The 20,336-nt window shown below is 36.6% G+C and overlaps 1 protein-coding gene and 1 long non-coding RNA gene across 12 annotated transcripts; one reads left to right on the top strand and one right to left on the bottom strand.

The window, feature by feature from the left end:
- Nucleotides 1–383: 383 nt before the first annotated feature.
- LOC117917344 lies at nucleotides 384–7,703 on the bottom strand. 11 transcript variants are annotated; one of them, XR_004651673.1, is made up of 5 exons: nucleotides 7,503–7,703; nucleotides 5,613–5,701; nucleotides 1,911–2,224; nucleotides 1,300–1,813; nucleotides 384–1,166 (listed from the first exon to the last, which is right to left on the bottom strand). It is a non-coding gene; the product is annotated as an uncharacterized LOC117917344 (long non-coding RNA). The 11 variants fall into 11 exon arrangements; XR_004651674.1 differs by lacking the exon at nucleotides 5,613–5,701; XR_004651676.1 differs by lacking the exon at nucleotides 5,613–5,701 and having other exon boundaries at nucleotides 1,911–2,217.
- Nucleotides 7,704–7,861: 158 nt separating this feature from the next.
- Nucleotides 7,862–19,849, top strand: LOC117918604 (bifunctional riboflavin biosynthesis protein RIBA 1, chloroplastic-like). The gene is made up of 7 exons (XM_034835366.1): nucleotides 7,862–8,099; nucleotides 8,218–8,578; nucleotides 8,660–8,881; nucleotides 9,534–9,856; nucleotides 11,027–11,156; nucleotides 18,607–18,903; nucleotides 19,408–19,849. The coding sequence occupies exons 1-7, from the start codon at nucleotides 8,050–8,052 to the stop codon at nucleotides 19,627–19,629; spliced, it is 1,605 nt and encodes a 534-aa protein (XP_034691257.1). The 5' UTR covers nucleotides 7,862–8,049; the 3' UTR covers nucleotides 19,630–19,849.
- Nucleotides 19,850–20,336: the final 487 nt, after the last annotated feature.

The following is a 20,336-nucleotide window of genomic DNA, read 5'->3' as shown; positions in this document are numbered from 1 at the left end:
AGGTGCTGCTGCTGCTGCTGGTAATGGGGTCACTTTCCAACCTCTTATTCAGCCTTTTGAAGAGGTCCAAGGAGCTTCACCAGCAAAGGAAAAAATTCTGTTTCTCTTGTTTGTATGCTTTAAAAGAAAAATGGAGACAAAGTAATGTACATAGTTAATGCTCTTTTCACTTCTGATACTGAACAAATGAGGCAATCAGATGGATACAATTACAACATTCGATCATGCAGATTTTTGTTACCTTTGTTACAGGTACTGTACTTGATGATGATCACAAGGAATTAGGTGATGAAGCCGCATCCATGTGGTCAGTGAAGCCAAGAGCTCGTTCCTTGCATGGTGGCCCTGGCCCAGTTGTGCATGGAAGTTCCCTCCCAATATTATTAAAAATAACAAGAATAATAAATTGAATAAGATTTGTCAATAGTCATGATCGTAGCAGTAAACTACAAAAAAATCGCATACATTTCTAAATGAGACATGAGATTACACCAGTGAGTGACTGAACACTCCAACCTGGAACTGATACCAATTCTGCCAAGGGCTAAACCCTGACAACTTACAAAAGTCTCAGGACATATTTCCTGGCTTGGTATCCGGGTATTCAAGAGGTAGATGTCTATCCTATTTGAGTTTATCAGGGACAACATTTATCCCACATGCAAACGTGTCTGGAATATAGATAAACCAATGTGGTTTGCCCAAATCGATATACCATGAGGATAATAGCAGGACCCAATTCAATGCTAAGCACTTTCAATAGATCGAAGTTATTTGTCTCCCAACAACATGGCAGGGAAGTGAGCCCATGCTTCAATTTTACAACGAAGTCAGTAGACCGTATCAACCCATCTCTGTGCTGCGTATAGAATTGAAGATCTAGTAAGTTTTTGCCATGCCAAACTCCTGAACAGTCAATTCCACGTATTTCAACAGTTTCTAGATAACATAAGGCATCGGGATTTCCCACTCTGTGATATGCAGCCACAAGTGGGTTTTAGCTGTAATATGGACATCGCAAATCAGACCCCACCACCATGAGTTGCTGCTCTATGAAGCGGGAGCCACATATACCTTTAATTGACAGCAACACGTGTGAGCTGGTTCTCAAGTTTCAACATAGCCCCACAGGAAGGGGAACTGATGAGTTGTGTGCATGTGGGTACCTGCATTCATCACAAAAAGTTCAAAATTGAAATTCTTAGTATCCATGAAAGCAGAGGGAAGAAAGCTGTCCTTCTGGTTCTCATGGGAAGATGGCCCACATAAGAAACAATCTGGGCCGTTCAAACAGTGAACCTTGGTCATGGCATTGGCTCCTAAGTGAGCTGTGGTTACCCCAGAAGTGTTAAAAAAACACTACTTTTTGAGAATGAGAAGCATTTCTCCGATATGCCTAGCCGCTGTTGCTCCATCAATGGCTCCGCTGTTATTCAGAGGACCTTTCAGGAGTGTTTGGTAATTCATCTGAAAAGTTTCTGGGATGTCATAAGCACACTGGTATAATCTCTGTGACACAAGAGCAGAAAGTGTAGGGGAGAACTCAATTATAAATTGAATATGGGAGAGGATCTTTCACCTGCATGGTGATCGAGTATGGAACAATATTAACTGGTGTCGCTGACTTGCACGAAGGTTCTGCAGGAACATTTTGGATTCACCTATCCATCTTTTTCCTCAATGGATATGTGATAAACACAACTGCAAAAGCATCTTAGCTACTTGATTTGGGTAATTATTCCTCTTTGAAGAAACTTACAAAAAAAGCCTAAACATAATGATTGAGTCCCTGGCAGCAATGATTGTGCATAACCTGCAGAATAATATGAACACATAACATATCCAGTTGTATGAAGCAATGCACTGTATTCAAATGAGTTAAATGTGGACTGGAATCAGTGATTCAATACCTTTAGCGGCTTCAGTCTTCAGCTAATGCAGCAACAAAGGTTGAAATCCAGAAATAGTTTCAACCTGATCCCAATCTCTTTCAATGTGGAAAACATGATCTAGATTAATTGATTTGTTTATAGCTAAGAAAAAGAACAACCATGATTAGCAGACAAAACCCATTATAATCAACCCTGTTTCTCTATACAGCGCTGGTCAGTTTTCATACATGGAAAAATTTAAGAATGTCGGGAATCAAACCTTCTAGATCATAATGACAGACACCATGATCATCCTTTTCCTATTGGCAGAAAGCCATAATGGAACCTGAAACCTTAAGATTGCAACAATAATCACCACCTAGTGAAATAACATGTTTGACTTCCAATTAAATTTTGGCAATCCTATTATTAAGTCCAGAACCGTTGTGAACATTTTTCCAAGAAGAGGCAGAAGGAATGGACATGGTTGGTGACAGAACTTAAATTAGTAGGAGAAGTTGCTTTCTGGTCATAATAGAGACATGCATTCAGGTATCAATTCTGGGTTTTATTTGATATGCTATTCCAGTTATAGACATAGAAAGAAGAGTGAGCAGTTGATACATTTTTCTTAACCCACAGAGGAAGGCACATACTTTCCCAGCCAAAACCAAATCGGATCAAAATTGAATGATCAATCAGATGGTGATCAGATGGCTACTATGGGACACCTGTTTTATTTCCAGAAGAGGAGGATGGAAAGCTAAGTTTGAGTTGGATGTTTCAAAAGTGAAGGGAAACCGACACGCTTGAAAATTGTTTTCAAGCGTCCCCAACTTCCCACGCTTTAGAGAGTAGGAAAGAGAGATGTCTTTTTGTTCTGGGATAGCTCCTAGTGCCTATGTATAAATGTGCACAGAATCTAACATGGGTGCAAAACAAAGAAAAAGAAAAAAAAAAAAAAAAGTAACAAATGGGGAAAAGATTTGGTTAGGTGGGTGGGCTTTGTAGGGTGTAGACCCCGTAATGGTAGGCAGCTTTTCCTTTTTGCTTTCTTTTTTATGTTGTGAGTGCTGTCCAAAGGCCAAGTTGAAAAGTATGGAAAAGTAGAATCTTGCTCAAGACTTTGTTTTTCTCCCCTTTAATTAAATAAATAATTCTTATTTCTTTATATATGTTCAAAATATTAAGGTGAAGGTGCGATTGGAAAAGTGTTAAAGAGCTTGGCTTATGAGCTGGTTATTATAGACCAGCAAACCCTTCAACTATACATAAAAACTCATTAGAATTTGTCAAGTGGCATACTTAGAAACCTTGTTTGTCAAAACAGTTACTGGACTTGAAAAAATATTAAACAAGACCACCATTCTTCTAAAAATGTTGACAATAACAAATTTACAATCTAGAAACTGATGCTCATGAGCCATGAATGGCCATGTTGAGGCTAAGTTAAATCAGTTAGATGCTGCTCAAGTAAAATTTTACATGCTGTACAAAATTCGAATGAATTCATAAAAAAGTCAAAGAGAGATAAAATCAATTCTAGGCTAAAACTGCCCTACTAAACCCAATGGCAATGCACTAGTAAAGAATTGTTGTCTTCTTACTTTCTTGTATCACCATCATTGTCATCATTAACAAAGCCTTATCCAAAGACAAATCATGCGCTGTTTCCATCCTAAGAACCCATGTCGTCACTCTTCACATCTACAGTTAAAAATATAGAACTATGAATAATCTCATAGTGAATTGAAATCCCCAGAGAATTAAACCTATCCATTGTATTAGGCGTAGGGTACAAAATGAATCCATGGTGTCTTTGGGAGTGCTCTGATGCACATACTTATTTTTCTTGTACTCTTAATGAATCCAGTGTCTATTGATCATGGTGATAGTAGTGATTCCTCTATATGCAATATTTGCTTGAGCACACAGATGGACACGTTCAATTTATGTTTGACATCCAGAACTAGCCCTTATTAATTCAAGTCCATTCAGCATTCTGCCCCACCTTCTAACTTGCACCTCCTAATTCCCTCTTCTCATGGGCAGATGTAAAAATAAGATCTAAAATCAGTTTGTAATATGTTGATAGCATGAAAAGGCATTCAGAAATTCATGCCATCTCTCAAGGACTTTTCTCACTTTTCATCGTTATGCAATTTCACCGATTGGTTACTGTATCTTAGGATAGGACATTTAACTATGGCAAAGAACTTGTCAGAATGAACACTATTTCATCTCAGGAACATTCCTTTATACTGGACTCACCCCTAGATAGACATGCAATATAGACCATAATTTCTCGACGTTTTCAATCTCTGGATTCACTGGTTTTGGTTGCTAACCATCTGCTCAGAATTTTGGCCCTGGAACCAAATACAAGAATGACCCAATCAGCCTGCTTTTTTCACAATTGGCCCATGTCCAGTGAACTATAATCCTGTATGTCAACCCTTAAGGTTGTCTGTTATATTTTGCTATCAATTTATATATATATATATATATATTATTATTACTATTCTTTTTCTGCCCAAAGATTTTACAAGATACTGGGGAAGAACCTTAACTTCTTCAGGGGCTTTGCGTCTTTTGATTCTATTGGGTGGAATGCATTCCTGATCTTCAACCACCTTTTACCCTTTTTTTTTTAATGGATGAAGTAACCTTGTGAGAAAGGGTTACGGTTGTGGAAACCAGAGAAAGATGGGAACCGCCACAGTGGAAGCACCTAAAGGAGAATTTGGTGACTTTCAGGCCAGTAATGGAAGCAATTGTCCTACCACCATAAAACAATAGCACCTGGGTTGTCTGCCCATTCACAAGGACTTGGTTCTATGTCTAAATATCACATGCCAAAAGATGAGGTTACCATCATAGCATTTGAAGTGATTTGTGTATATACTCCAATGATTCAATTGTTCCGTACCATTATGGAAGAAGATCTGGGAATGAAAAAAATCAATCTACTTTCATTCGGTATTATGGCTTAAATTCTTTGACTCCTTAATATTCAGTCCTCCTTTTTGATAATTGAATGCACCTTTATAGTCCTATCCACTAACTCCAAACAGGAACTTGGTACAGGTTTTGCAGTATACACAAATCGCTTACCTCCATGAACATCTCTCATGGGGTTGCATTCAGCATTCTCACTTTCATGATTAAGTGCCTCATCACAAAGAGATGTTCCTGCATTTAAGCTAACTAGCTAATAAAATAATAAAGTCCTAAATGGCTAAGAACATGGGTCTAAAATCCCCAATCTTATAAATCTAGGAATACAGAAATATTTTTACTATGATGAACTTCTTTGTTCTTGAAAACTCTTCCTTATTTGCTGTAATCAAGTAGCAATCTCACTGAAAACATATTGGATGGGTACACAGAGATGGTTCTAAAAGGACAGTCTGATAAACATTGTAGTAAGCAGTAAGCTAATAGTTCTAAGGCTTCAGTAATGATGATTTTGTTAAGAAAATTTTCAATTATTAAAGAAGCATTTAACATTATCTTCAAAAACCACATAGCTGAGATTGGACCCAGATGCTTGGCTTAACATTAGTTTCTAAAAGAAACCCCTAACTGTAGAACGAAAGAAACACACTAAGAGCTCCTACATGTTTTTCTAGTTTGAACAGCCCTATATTACACCTAGCTTCAATGCAGCTAGTCTATATTTTCTAGTATTTAATACATCCATAAAACCAGGAAAAGATTTAAAATACATACGTAACATACCTGTGACTCCCAAGACACAAGTATCGCGACTTCAATTGTTTAGTTGGTCAGTGGTTTGCAGCAGAGAGTATAATTCTTGATGTCCGGAACTGAAAGGGAACAAAACCATCAGGAATACTAATGATAGTTGATCCCTTATTCATACTGTAATTCAGCAGACTGTATATAATTTTTTTCAATAAGCAAATGATGCTCCTTTGTGGAATGTGCACCCAAGTTACAAGAAAGGCATCTAAAAAAATTCCTTCTCCTTGAGGCTGCATTAGGCCTCCAAAGCTACTTGCCTGAACCACAACAGTCCAACTCTAAATCCTAAAAAATCCTACAAATAAGTACTATTCCACACAACCTGTCTTTGCACAAGTTATTCTATGATTTGCATTCATAAATGTGTAAAGACCCATATTGTCAAAACCATTATCATCCTCCCCAAATCTTCTGACAGTTACCATCCAACACCGGCCTCATTGTTCATTTCTACACCTCCATAGGCATGTGCTCTGTCAGATTTACTCATCATGAAATGGGTTTTAGTTTTAAACCTCCAAAATCTTTGCTTGCAAACACCTGATTCTAATGCACACAAAGGTGTTTGAACACAATACCTTGACCTAATGCCCATTCCTAGCTTGAACATGTGTGCCAGAAAAAGGAATAGGAAATTAGCAAGGATACTCCTAGGAAGGGTTAGCTTGCCACCTTGCAAGAGAGAGCCTGAATGAAATGAGGCCAACTTCTTTCACATCTTAATAGCCAGATCCTAGATTGACATATCCTTGTATGCAAATGCTAAAGGAAATCCCAAACAAGTCAATGACATGTCTTAAAGGAGAAGCTGATTTGAATGAAGCAGCCTTCATTTGCTTATCTCAATCACTGGACCCAAGATCAACATGTCCTTTTATGACATCCTAAAGGAAGGTCCAAACCAGCAAATAGACTTAAACATCAAATCAAATCTGCAGTAAGATCCTAGATGATATGTATCTCTTCCACACCTAAAATCTAATTTTCTCAATTGTTCCAACTGTATTTTCACCCCAAAAGGAAATACACTGCAATACTTTCATACAATACTGTAAACCCAATTTGGAAAATAAATGGAATAATCCCCTCTGATGGCAACAGAATTTCCTAGGAAGGTATTCTTTATTATTCCTAATTTCTTCCTTTTACAAAGCCATGAAAATTTCACATTAAAAGCACCATTATTTTAAAGATACATATTAAATATATGTACGCTTAACCTATCTAAGGAGAACAAATCAACAAATCTTTAAATGCCAATCACTTGGAGTAGGATAATTTCAACCAAGCAAAGCCCTCCATAAAATCATCAACAATCAATGTACCATGTTCAGCTCAGGTAGGATCTCAAATGTATCATCAGCAATCTCAATCCGTAGTTCTTTTTCCCCTCCCTAAACCTTGTTCAGGTGCTTTTGCCTCCAATAGGATCACTTCTTATATCAAATCTTAATTGTACATGACCAAACCATATTTACACAACTTTCTCTTAACTTATGGCCAATCAATGCAACCTACCTCTAGCTTCCATCTTCTATTACGAATCGAAATAAATCCAATCAGCTTTCTAGAAATCCTAAAGAACAAGCGATACTTGATGCAAATTTGAACAACTGGAGAGTGACCAAAGCTAAAAATTCACTCACATTCAAATGGATTTTAATTACTTACCAATGGAGGATCCGATCAGATTCTATTGAATCATAAAATGCAACATACTTTTGAATCATACAACACATTGTCCATGTGGAGATTGCCGGGGCACAAATAAACATCACATCGCATACTTATATGATCAGTTCGATTCAACACGAGAATCGATAAAAAGAAACAAATAATTGCAAGTTACATGAAAATGCAGACCTGGAACTTGAATCACGTGGAAGTAGGAGCAGGGGTGGTGTGCGAGGATGATGAGGAAAGGATAGGACTGGATAGACGGTGACGGAGGGTTTGGTTCTGAGGATGGAGGTGTTGAAGTCGAAGAGATGAATGTCGCGGTGGAGAGGGAGCAGGTGGGGGAGTGAGATGGAGGCCTTTTTGTTTCGGCAGAGGAGTGGTGGGAACAGCGTTGAGCGCCAAACTGTCCCTTGTCCAAACCGCTCCTAAAAAGTATAAAATAAATAATAGTTTTCGCACACGTGGCAGCTAATTCTCTGCTGGAGGGTGATCTATTAATTTCTTAATCCCAAGGGCATTCCCCACGAGTTCTCCCACCAGTCCACAACCACCTAAAGGGGCGGTCGCATAAACGAGAAAATGATGTGATCCGGTTCATCTAACGCCCTTCCCAGCTCTCCTACTCCACGTAATCTCAACCCTTCATTCTGTACCCTACCGCTAGTTTGGCGATAGAGGCCTTTTGGCAACCTCATCCTTTTTCATTGTTGGCTGGGGTTCGGTTTAAGCCATGGCTTTGTTCAACCTCTCTTCCTCCTCAATTGCCCCTACTCGTTCACTGTAAGTTTATGGCTCTGTTTTTCTTTTTTCTTGCAACTTTTGTCCCACCAAAATATAAAGCTTTCGTGTTATAAATTTTTATGCAAATCATGCTTGGCTGATTTCTGGTTTTCTCCAGACGCTACAATGGTGTGAACCCATTTGCAGAGCATGGGTACCTATTTTCAGGCTCTGTGTGGTCTTCTATCAATAGACAATCGTGCTTGAGTTTAAAGGCCAATGATAGAGGGATAGTTGCATTGGTATCTGGAAATGGTGGTCTCTTATCTTATTCTAACAGCAGTGGAATGGTAGAAGAGGATGCTTTTTTCAATGAACAGGCAGACCAACCAGAAGGGACCTCTTTTGGGACCCTTGCCGCAGAGATAACTTCTACTACTAGTGAGTTTTTTTATGATAATGATGAATTAGACCTGGATTGTCCTACCGAGGGGTTTTCTTCAGTCGCTGAGGCCATTGAGGACATCCGCCAAGGCAAGGTCAGTTGTCTTTTTAATTTATTGATTGGTAGGGTTTCCAAATTTTGTCAATGTTTTTGTAATTGGGGATGCTTTTTGCAGTTTGTAATTGTTGTGGATGATGAAGACAGAGAAAATGAGGGAGATTTAATAATGGCGGGATCATTGGTCACTCCTCATGCTATGGCCTTTATTGTCAAGCATGGGACCGGGATAGTGTGTGTGAGCATGAAAGGAGAAGACTTAGAGAGGCTGCAACTTCCTTTGATGGTGACTCAGAAGGAGAATGAAGAGAAACTTTGTACAGCTTTCACTGTGTCAGTGGTATGTATTGATATAGTTGAATGATAATTTTAGCCTCTGTCCATTTCCTTTGATGTGCATTTAAGATAGACTTATAAACATTTCCTGAAGCTACTGTTTTCAAGGATTTGGTGCAAACTGTTTTAGCTATGGTGGAAAATCCATACTGAACTTGCAATAGGTATAAAATATAGGATTACTTGGCTTTATCTAATGAAATAAGTTTATTTCTCACCATTCAGAATATACAAACATGACCCAGTCATGATCCCACACACCATAGTCCGGAGTATATAACATGCTGTTGCATGTTTTCTTCTGCTTTTTCATAAGGAATCTTGTTTAACATGTCTGAGTCTAACAGACTGGATGAGTTAAACAGGAACAGGGGAAGGTTGAAAATGTTATATTAAATCTTTTAGAAGATTCCAGTGTATATAATCTAATTGAATGTCTTGGTTTCTGGAGCCTGGAGTTACAAGAGTTTGTGATGCTGGTCCTGATTTCTTGTTGGATTGGTGATTAGAAGACGAGCCCAAGGTTGTTGATTGTAATAGTAGTTTTTGGTTCTATTCAGAGAATTATTTGGACAATATTTGTTCATTGTCTGTTTGACTGTTTACTATAATCAAAATCTTCTCTCATTTTATATCAGTTGTATTGGATTTTCTAGGATGCAAAGCATGGGACGACAACTGGTGTTTCAGCTCATGATAGAGCAACAACAATATTAGCTCTTGCATCTAAAGATTCAAAACCCCAGGATTTCAATCGTCCAGGTCATATTTTTCCCCTCAAGTGCAGGGAGGGAGGGGTTTTAAAAAGAGCTGGGCATACTGAAGCTTCAGTTGATCTTGCTGTGTTGGCTGGGTTAGAGCCTGTTGCAGTTTTATGTGAAATTGTGGATGATGATGGCTCCATGGCCAGGTTGCCAAAGCTTCGCCAATTTGCAGAGGTGGAGAACTTGAAGATTATTACAATCGCTGATTTAATCAGGTAACAATCATGCCAGTCCTTGCGTAGAGTACTAATTTCTAGTTATATCAACTATGTGATGAGGACTTTTTTAGTGCCGAATTTTCAAGCAATTATTGTTGAATTCATCAATATTATTTTTAGGAAAAAAAATGCATATCGCATGGTCATTGAATGAAATCAGGGTGTCATTCTTGCCTACTTGTGGCATACCATTAAAGGAAAACTCATAAGTGTGTGTTCAAGTATTTTTCTTACCTTTGTTAAGCCACTAATTTGATTCAAAAGCTTAAGTTGTTAGGTGATGGTAGGTTGAACATTTATATTAAACTCATTTAGACTATAGCCCTCTAATACTTTGCATGTGGGTTTGATAAATAAGGGAAATAAATAAATAAACAATGAGGTATGAAATTATGACTTAAAAAATTAAGTTTTTATATAATGGTAGGCTAACATGTATATGAAGTAGGCTAATTTTAAGACATTATATAATTATAGACTAGCATGTATATGAAGTAGGGCTAAAAACCTCTTAACATCCTGCCTCACAGGCAGCTTCTTTTGGTTTGAATATGAGTTCAATAAATAAGTGATAAGTTAAATCTTATGATCTCTTTTAAAGCAAGGATTTGGTACCATTTTAAGTTACCAAGTTGACTTAAGCTTAAACAGTTAGGTAATGGGGGCCTACAATGTATATCAAGTTGATTTAGTTGTAGCCTTCTAACAGCCTAGAGTTTTGATGGAGAACTAGCTCCAATTCCAAAAGCAGAAAATTCAAAAGCATTGTTAACATGCTCTGATTTTATGTAAATAAATTCTTATGTGATCATAAAGAATACTTGAATGATCATGTCATAAGGGTTGGAAGTTGATGTTTCCTCCGATGAGATTGAGAAAATCTGGGATGTGGAATTTAAGACGAATGAGTTAAGCCTCTCATGGTACAATTTGAATTCATTCTAGTAGCAAAATTCATGTTGTAAGAGAAAGTTATCCATATTAGTGTATGCTTCTTGCACTTCAAGAATCATCCACTCTAAAAACATATGAATGACATAAAAACAAATAATTAAGCTGCTTCCTATTGAATGTTCCTCCTATTAGAGATAATTGCTTCCCTAGTTATTATATATTTTGAATTAACAAAAGAAGTACCTGTTCTAATAATTTTTACAAATTTACCAGATATAGGAGGAAACGAGATAAATTAGTCGAGAAGGCTGCTGGTGCACCAATACCCACTATGTGGGGGCCATTTAAGGCCTACTGTTACAAATCAATGCTGGATGGGGTTGAGCATATTGCCATGGTTAAGGTGAGCAAGAGTCAATTTTTTTTTTTTTTATGGGTAAACACAAAAGAGAATATATAAATTAGAAAAAGGAAGCCCTAGAGGACAACCCAAGGCATTCAGGAAGTATATAGTAGGCGTCATAAGGCTAAGAAGAGCAAAAAGGAGGGGATACAAAAAACCTCACCCGCCCTCACCTAGAACCCAACCAATCAAAAAAGTCGATTAAATGTAAAGGTCTAGCATCTATATACAACTTTGTCCAAGACCGAAAACTACACACAAAAGAATGCTTCAACCTATGAACTAAAAACTCTTCATTGTCGAACACTATCTATGGTAATTAGAATACTTAATTGTTGAAACTGTCTTTTCTTTTCCTCTATTTCCTAACACCAATATGAGATAGACTTTTGCCATACCTTTCTATCAAGGTTAATTCCTATAATTGCAATGTCAACATGCTCCCCAATTTTAACTTGCCAGGGTTGACTCTCCATGTTGTGTTGTGTTCTTGTAGCCCATGGTGGAAACCTTGTTCTTGTGAATGTTCGAGGTTATACTGAATTTGCTTAACATTAGTGATTCAGCATCATAGGCAAACACAGATGCTTCTATTTCAAAATTCTCCTCATGTTTGACACAACCAAAAACATGCATTCTATATGCAATTTCAAACTGCAGCACCTATGGTGCAGTTAATTTTATCTCGAGTTCCTCTGTCAAACCAACTCTGTTTATGGCAATTAGCTAATTCTCATGTTAGTTTCCTTTCACATAGTTTTTATTGATTCCTAATAAACAATCCTCTTGTTACTGAACTATGAGAAAAAGAAAACAGCGAGTTGGCTTGGAGTTGAACCTATATTGAGAATGGAACTTTTTATTGTAACTATTGCTTGGTGATTTTTGATGGGTATGCAATTATAGAGTCAAGTCCCCAAGTACAAAGACTATAGATTGTAGCACCTGACAAGAGTCAGATGTTGTTTTTCCTCGGGGTTTAAACAGTCATGGAGATTTAGAATGCGTTTGGTAGTGTTGCTATTCCAAGTGCTTTTGTTGAAAGTGTTTTTGGGAGAATCACTCATCCAGTGCTTCTCCAAAACGCACTTAAAGATATTTTTTCAACTTTTTAAAAATGTTTTCTAAATTTTGCTAAACGTCTAATTTTTCTACAAAAATTATTTTTTTAAACTAGAAGTGCTTTCTTAAAGCACCACCAAATGGACTTTTAGTGAGCTAAATCCAATGTGTCCAAGAAGAAGTTCATAAACGAGTGAGTTGTCAACAATAGAAATGTATGAGAGTAATAACAGTGTCAATGCTTGGATTAATTGAGGTTCCCCCTCACCTACTCATGGCACGGTGATGGTGTGTGGCCCATAATCATTGATAGATGCCGGCACACTCTTATCTTTTATCTCCTTCCTTCCTTGGCCAACTCCTATTTGTTTCCTACGCACCAACCCAATTCATGCTATGAAGAGACTCCGTACCCCAATTCTCATTCAAGCATTAACTCCCAATTTAAGGCCTTTCCAAGCAACTAGCAAGTTGTAATGGCAGTGAGGACATGCTTACTTCATCGTCTCAGCAAGCTCAGGCTTGGCTCTAAGAGTGAGCAAGTCAAATCAGGTTCTTCAGGTGCAGAGGTTCCCTTTGTGCTAAAAGCAATAATGGAATAACCTCAACCTTCTCTCATCTTGACTTGTAAATTTAGCTGCTCACAGTGGCAGCAAAATGAAAAAAAAAAAAAGTTTTTGCGAAGAAAAAGAAAGCTTGATTCCAATTGAAAAAGGAACTTAACTACTTTTAAAAAAATAAAAATAAAAATAAAAATTATCCTCTCATGGAGGTTAAGTTTTTTCTTAACTACTGAACTACTTCCTTGACTTGTTATTCTCTTTTCCCTCACACTCGCTATTTATAGAATTTTTGACATAATGCAACAATAGGATAAGATAAGATCAGGGAGAAAGGAAAGGTTCGAGGGTCTCGTCATCCAAGGTAGCTTTCCTAGGTATCTTGGTTGGCAATCCATATCTTGTGTTGTGCTCGTTGGTAATTGGGTGCAGGTCCTTCCAATTGCCTTAGTGAAACTGCTTTTTGAGCATGCATGAGCTGCTTGGTTGGTGGAGGTGACAAGAGGGAAATGTGGCAGGTCTTCTTCTCACCAAGTGGGACGAGAGGAATGCCTTATGAAGTTGAGTTGGTGCATGTGCAAGGGGAGCAAGTGAACCCCACATCCCCACCCTGCGGGAAAGTGTCATGCAGCCTAGTTGGTATAAAACTGCCTGGGTAGCAAAGTAAGTGGTAGCCAGGGGGTTGCAAAGCCGTGTGCAAGCCTGGTTTGCGAAGTTGACCCACTGCCATGAGTAGTGAAGTTGCTTGGGTAGTGCAGTTGGCTGTTGGCCACTTTGCAGGGGGGCTTGCGAAGTAAGTGAGACAAAAGGGTTTGAAAGTTAAGTGATTTCTGATCAAAAAAGTTAAGTGATTCCTGATTTTGCTTTTTCTCCTGCATGGTTTTCATTCCTTTTTCTTGCAAAACATGTATAAACTCATCAATCTACCTTAAAACGGTATCAAGTGACAAAATTGATCAAATGGAACAATGTAAGGCCTATGAATTATGCAATTCATAGTAAATAAGAGGATAAATCATGCATTTTTTAATGCTAATCAACTATACAATCAGTTTACTGGACAGAAATATGGATGTGGTTTGCATGATTATTGCTGTTTGTTGATGATAGTTTATGCACATAATATCTTATATACAGTGCTGATTTTTTTAATAGATTATCCACATAATCCATATAGGTTCAATAATGAAGAATTTAAGAAAACCTCACAAGGTTCACAAATGCAAACTCCTAAACTCACATGCAATGCTTCCCTGAAGTTTGAACTTCAACCTCCCAAAATAGAGATAGAAAATGATGCCCTTCACTTGCAAAGTTTTTTCAATACAATAATCTTTTCATATATCTATAGAGATTTTTAAAGTGAAAGTATCATGGGATTTGTGGGGATCTTTCTCCCATTAGAAAATTCAAGAAACGTGGTTATTCTTAATAGCATACATTCACATTTTAGACTTTTTTTTTTTAATAGGTCATTTTTTGTCCCCATTGGGACTTGAACCTGGAAACTCCCACCAATCCTCCTCAACTCCTTTACCACTTGAGTTAGGCCTTAAGGGCACATTCACTTTTTTTTTTTACAGGTAAAGAGAAAATGTGTATTAAAAAGAGAAACGTCGAAAACGCCCCAAAGTATAAAGAGAGTATACAAAGGATGCCAAAAGTGCAACCAAAAAAAGAAAGATGGACTAACAAAAAAAAACACTCTTCAACATGACCCTATTCAATCCACAAAATCTACAATAGAGAAAAGGCCTAGAACTATAAACAATTTGGACCACCCCCAAAGATTACAAAAAAAAAAAAGTTTAATTCCTTGATCAAAAAGTTCTTTGTTATCGAACGCCTTACTATTCCTTTCCATCCAAACCATCCAAAAAAAACACAAAAGAGCTGCACATTCACTTTTTAGAATTCGCGATTTGTAAATTAATATACTGACAACATTATTAGCTTTTTGATCAAGATACATGTATCCTCTAATATGATACATTTAACTTCCTTTTTATGTCGCATGAATCCTGTAAGAAATAGCTTCTTGTTTAAGTTTCATGAACCCTAGAATGCTAACATATGAACTAGTATTGAAAGCTGTGAATTTTTTTTTCTAAATTAATTTATTTGTAAAATAGGATTCATGAATTAACATAAAGAGCCACCAATAGGGTAATTAAATTCCGATCTTAGGATTAACTCTTAATTATTAAACTAATCATGTTAATTCAGTCTTAACTTTGCAAGTGCAATCTTGTCCATCAATTGATATTCCATATAAGTTGACATGGTTGAAATGCCCATGGCACTTATAATACCCTCAACTTATATGTATATAGATTAATGAAGCATATTTTCGACTTGTACTGGTTGGATCCCTTGCCGACACCCTTCTTCCCTGAGCTAACCTTAAAGTCCGATCCACAAAAGACACAAATTATAATGTTCTGTTATACAACAGGAGTGATGGATCCTTCATTAGATGTTTAATAGCCCTCATGATAATTAATATGTTTCAACATATTTATATATGGACTTTAATTACGCATCATCAGTTGATAATTTCAAAATCACATTAACCATATATGACTTAGTAACACCCTCAAGATTTTAAGACCTTTCTATAAATTTTGAATAAAACACCATATTTTTTCATTGACAATAGTAAGTCCAAGAGATTTATGGTAAATGTTGTTCAATAATTTTTCATTTTACAAAAACCTAGAATTTTTCCTAAAAATCTTCTACTCTAGTGGTTGAGACATGCTAATTTATCACATTAGTTATACCACATGTGATAACCAATTATAAAGTATGTTGTTTGGTTGACACTCACTAGTTGTGAATATATTTTTAGGTAACAAGGAATATAAAACAATCATAACTCCTTGTAAATTGTTTATTACCATTTACATGATTTCTATACAATGTAAACAATGAATAACATATAACATCTTAACATGATATTAATCATACCCATAATTTGGAAGTGATAATAGAACTCATTTTATAAATAATATGACTTATTGGCTTTATAAGGCAATCATTTCCATCAGGTAAGTTTATCATTGTTACGACGGCGAAGCTTTGATGCAAACATCGTTAATCAAGAACACAAAGATAAAATAATCAACACAAACGGTACACGAGGTTTTAATGTGGTTCGACCAACCATTATGTCCACGGATGAGAGAGAATTATTTCACTATACAATAGAGAACATTACAGAGGACATAACCAGATATAGTTATTGGGTTCCCAAAACATCCCATGTTTCCCCACTCTTCGTATCCCTACCCTACCATGAGTTTTCTCGCTCCACCGGATACCTCCTGTTTTTCCTCACATCTCTATCTACCTTAGTCTTTACAAGCCCATCTCCATCTCATAACTTTTTTCCCCTCATGACCTAGAACATTTATAGGGATATTTCCAACAACCTTCCTTATTCTATAAGGAAGTCTAACATTACAATAATATATCAACTTAGAAATATTCTATATAATATTATTTACAAAAAAGGAATCTATACTAACTAGGAATTTGGGACACTTCCTAACAATCTTCACCTTTGACCCAATTCCAATGAGTCAATCTTCAAATTCCATGAAGTCAATCTTCAAACTTTCCATGACACAAGCTTTTATATCATATTACCACGAGAAAGCAATCAACTCCACTATCAACTGAAAATTCTTTTTGTTTTCATCTTGTGTGTTCTGTGATCTTTTACTCTTCCAAAAATCTTCAACTCAAAGCTCTAATACCAGTTTGTTACAACGACAGAAGCTTTGATGCAAACATCGTTAATCAAGAACACAAAGATAAAATAATCAACACAAACAGTACACAAGGTTTTAATGTGGTTCGGCCAACCATGCCTATGTCCACGGATGAGGGAGAATTATTTCATTATACAATAGATAACATTATAGAAGATAGAACTAGAACATTACAGTGGATGTAACAAGATACAATCCATCCCATGTTTCCCCACTCTTCATATCCCTACCCTACCACGAGCCTTCTCGCTCCACCGGATGCCTCCCGTTCTTCCTTACATCTCTATCCACCTTGTATAGTCTTTACAAGCCCATCTCCATCTCATTATTTTTTTCCCTCATGACTTAGAATATTTATAGGGATATTTCCAACAACCTTCCTTATTCTATAAGGAAGTCCAATATTACAATAATATATCAACCTAAAAATATTTTATATAATATTCTTTACAAAAAAGGAAATTTATACTAATTAGGAATTTGGGACACTTCCTAACAATCATGTTGTAATGGAGGTCTATAGTGGAGGTCTTACGCTAGATGAAATATTACCTTAATCATATAGATGAGGTGTTGTTTTCTTTTCCTTCTCTTTTTCCTGTTATACGAACTGGTAATAGTGGTTTTGGTGCCAAATGGAGAATGTAGAGCATGTCTACCTCTTTTATTGATAGGATTTTTTGCAAGTTTAAAGTGCATTAATACTAGGATATCCTATTTGGCATTTCCTCTTCCATATACTGTGGTGTATGCCTGTTGGAATGTTGTCCTCAAAAAGAGAACTTGCAATGTTTTTAGTTGTGGACAGATGCTAGAGAGGTGTCATGTATACGGTTTCTAATTAAACCATGATTTTTCTTGATGCCACTATTGAAGAGGTTGCTAACCTGAAATCAATTTTAAGGTGTTCAACCATTGGGGTAGCTTTTGGTTTTGGGTGAAGTTGAAGAAAAACTCAGCTGAAATTGTGATTGGCTGGAGAGACTCCCTATCTCCCACCCTGGGCTCTTTCTTTGGGTTTATTGATATGTAAAAGCATTTAGCAATTGGTGTTGTGATTCCATAATAAAGAATATACCAAGTTGGAACAAGTCGTGTCTATTCATCAGATTGGTGGAAAAGCTTCATCTAGTGTCTCAGTCTATTTCATTTCTCATTTTCTAAAATGCCTGTTTCCATAATCCATGTTCAAGGAAATTTATTAAATGTTTGAGGAACGTGCAATGTGCCTAGAAGAAATTTTCTGAGAATGGAATTCTCCCGGGCCTTGCAAAGAAGTTATGTTCTAGTCAATATCTCTATGGGGTAAAGAAAGTCCAAAAACAATTAAAAAAATTCGTCTATTAACTCTATTAACACTCCATCTAGTATATTCATTGTGAAAAGTTAAAAAAGATCCTTGGTGTTTCTGTTTCAAATCAATTTTTCCTATAACACATATCTGGAACGTGATAACTGTGTGGATTGTTGTTGACTCCTTAAATGTGTTGATGAAACTTTGTTGGATATGGATGCATCAGATGAAACTTTGTATAGACTATGATAATGGTGATAATGATCCTAGATTATCTCATACACTAGTATGCACATCCCTAACTGATTTGCTGGTGCTTGGGAGATGACAAGACTCTGTATACCATTGGGCTGGAAGTATGTTTGCTTGTTGGGAGGTGAGGCTATTTGATGTAACCTAAAATTGTTCGTTGAAGAACTTCAAGAATCTTAAGAGGAACTTCTTTGAAGATGTCCAAGATTTTGTGCACCTAGCTTCTTCCTTTTTTATGGTTATTCTCTAAAGATAATTTCTTTTTGTTGATTTTTTGTTTGTGTGATCTTTGTATCTTTATTGAATGTTTATAAGAATTGCATATCTTTCCTTAGCCAAATCATCACAACATCACATCTTTCTTTATATCATGCATTTTGTTTATGTTATCAATCAGGGTAAAATTACTGCCACCACTGAATATGGGTCGTTGATGACTAAAATAAAGTAAACTTGAGTTTTTAATTAATGTTTCTCCAAGCATAACAGGGTTTTTAAATATACAGGGTGAGATAGGGAATGGACAAGATATTCTTGTGAGGGTACATTCTGAGTGCCTCACTGGTGACATATTTGGGTCAGGCAGATGTGACTGTGGAAACCAGCTAGCACTTGCAATGCAGCAAATCGAAGCTGAGGGTAGAGGTGTCTTGGTGTATCTCCGTGGACATGAGGGAAGGGGAATTGGTTTGGGACACAAGCTCCGTGCTTACAACCTACAGGATGATGGACGTGACACAGTCGAAGCCAATGAAGAGCTGGGATTGCCCGTTGATTCTCGGGAGTATGGCATAGGAGCACAGGTACTGTTTTGTGAATTATGTACTTGATTTCTAGTCACAAAAATTATTTTCAGATCATGGATCAAGCTACGCTGGTCTTGTCTATGTATCTTAAGTCACCTAGCTAACCATGCTGAGTACATGAATCCATCCTTACATCAACATAGAATTGACACCCTTACTTGGTTATTCCCACCAGAATTTTGTCCGGTCCATGTCTAATTTTATTTAAACTATGACTCATAGTATAGTAGATATCTATCCATTATAAAATTAATTACTATAGAGTTTAATTGTTTGCTGTAACTTGCGAAAGCGTCAGTTCAGAACAAATAGCTCATGGAGTTAACTTTAAATTTTGATAGGAGTTCCTTTCCTTACATTTCATATTCTTTTGGCAGTTAGTAGCTTTCACTTTCCACCAACACCGTGTCTTTTAAACAATTATGGGAGGTGTTCTGTTTCTGGTGTATTTCTTAGATGGTTAAATGTGTGATTTTTATTTTATAATTTTTATTGTGGCAGATACTTAGAGATCTCGGTGTTCATACAATGAAGCTGATGACAAACAACCCTGCAAAATACCATGGACTTAAAGGATATGGTTTGGCCATTGTAGGCAGGGTTCCATTGTTGGCACCCATAACCATGGAGAATAGAAGGTATTTGGAGACGAAACGTGAAAAAATGGGGCATATCGGTCTGGACATCGCTGGCCATGTTAATGGGAGTCATCAACAAAAATAGTAAAACAAAGCATCGAGAGAGCCTATCTGGTGGTGTACACGACACATGAGCCAGTCTGAGTTGAGAAATTTGCCAGTTAGCGGCAGATGGATGCCATTGTTCTCTTCCAAGTGAGGCATTATGTTGTAAAATTTGTTGCATTGGAATTCTAGGTCTTTCTGATACCATTTTTAAAATATAAATCAGATGTTCAGCTTAATGGTATATTCTTTTTTTTCTATGCCAAATAAGTATTAATATTAAATTAAATTAAATTATTTTTAGAAGGTTCATTTTTTTTATTATTATTAGAAAAAGAGGAGGAAGGATTTTTGTATTTCAATGCAGTTTGATTTTGGCTTAAGAAATGCCCAGCCATGGTGGTTGGAACCCATCTCTACTAAACCCTAAGTAGATCCTTATCCGCAGCATCCTTTGAACAAAACCGTACAATATGAGTTGCTTCTTCTTTTCCTTTTCATTTTAGCGGTCTTAACTTTAAGAGTTGATTGGTTGCTTTTTCTTTTTTTGCTTTCAGGAACTCCCATTGACAAGATGACTAAAAATATTTAAGTGATAAATTAATAATAGCTTGAATGCTACGCTGAAAGGTAATTAGAAAGTAAAATTTGAGATAGAAAAAGGCAAAAAAAAAAAAAAAAAAAAGAGGAAAGGCATTGTGATAAATCCTGTCCAAACCACTCAAGTTACAACGTACAAGTACGCGT

Source organism: Vitis riparia, chromosome 7 (genome assembly GCF_004353265.1).
Source record: "Vitis riparia cultivar Riparia Gloire de Montpellier isolate 1030 chromosome 7, EGFV_Vit.rip_1.0, whole genome shotgun sequence".
NCBI classification, from domain to species: Eukaryota; Viridiplantae; Streptophyta; class Magnoliopsida; order Vitales; family Vitaceae; genus Vitis; species Vitis riparia.
This window is presented reverse-complemented; position numbering and strand designations above follow the sequence as displayed.

Excerpts from the sequence above, each read along its gene's own strand:
- LOC117918604 (XM_034835366.1), top strand. The coding sequence starts at position 8,050 with ATGGCTTTGTTCAACCTCTCTTCCTCCTCAATTGCCCCTACTCGTTCA. Across the intron at positions 9,857-11,026 it reads ACAATCGCTGATTTAATCAG|ATATAGGAGGAAACGAGATA; the intron begins GTAACAATCATG and ends CAAATTTACCAG. Across the intron at positions 18,904-19,407 it reads AGTATGGCATAGGAGCACAG|ATACTTAGAGATCTCGGTGT; the intron begins GTACTGTTTTGT and ends TTATTGTGGCAG.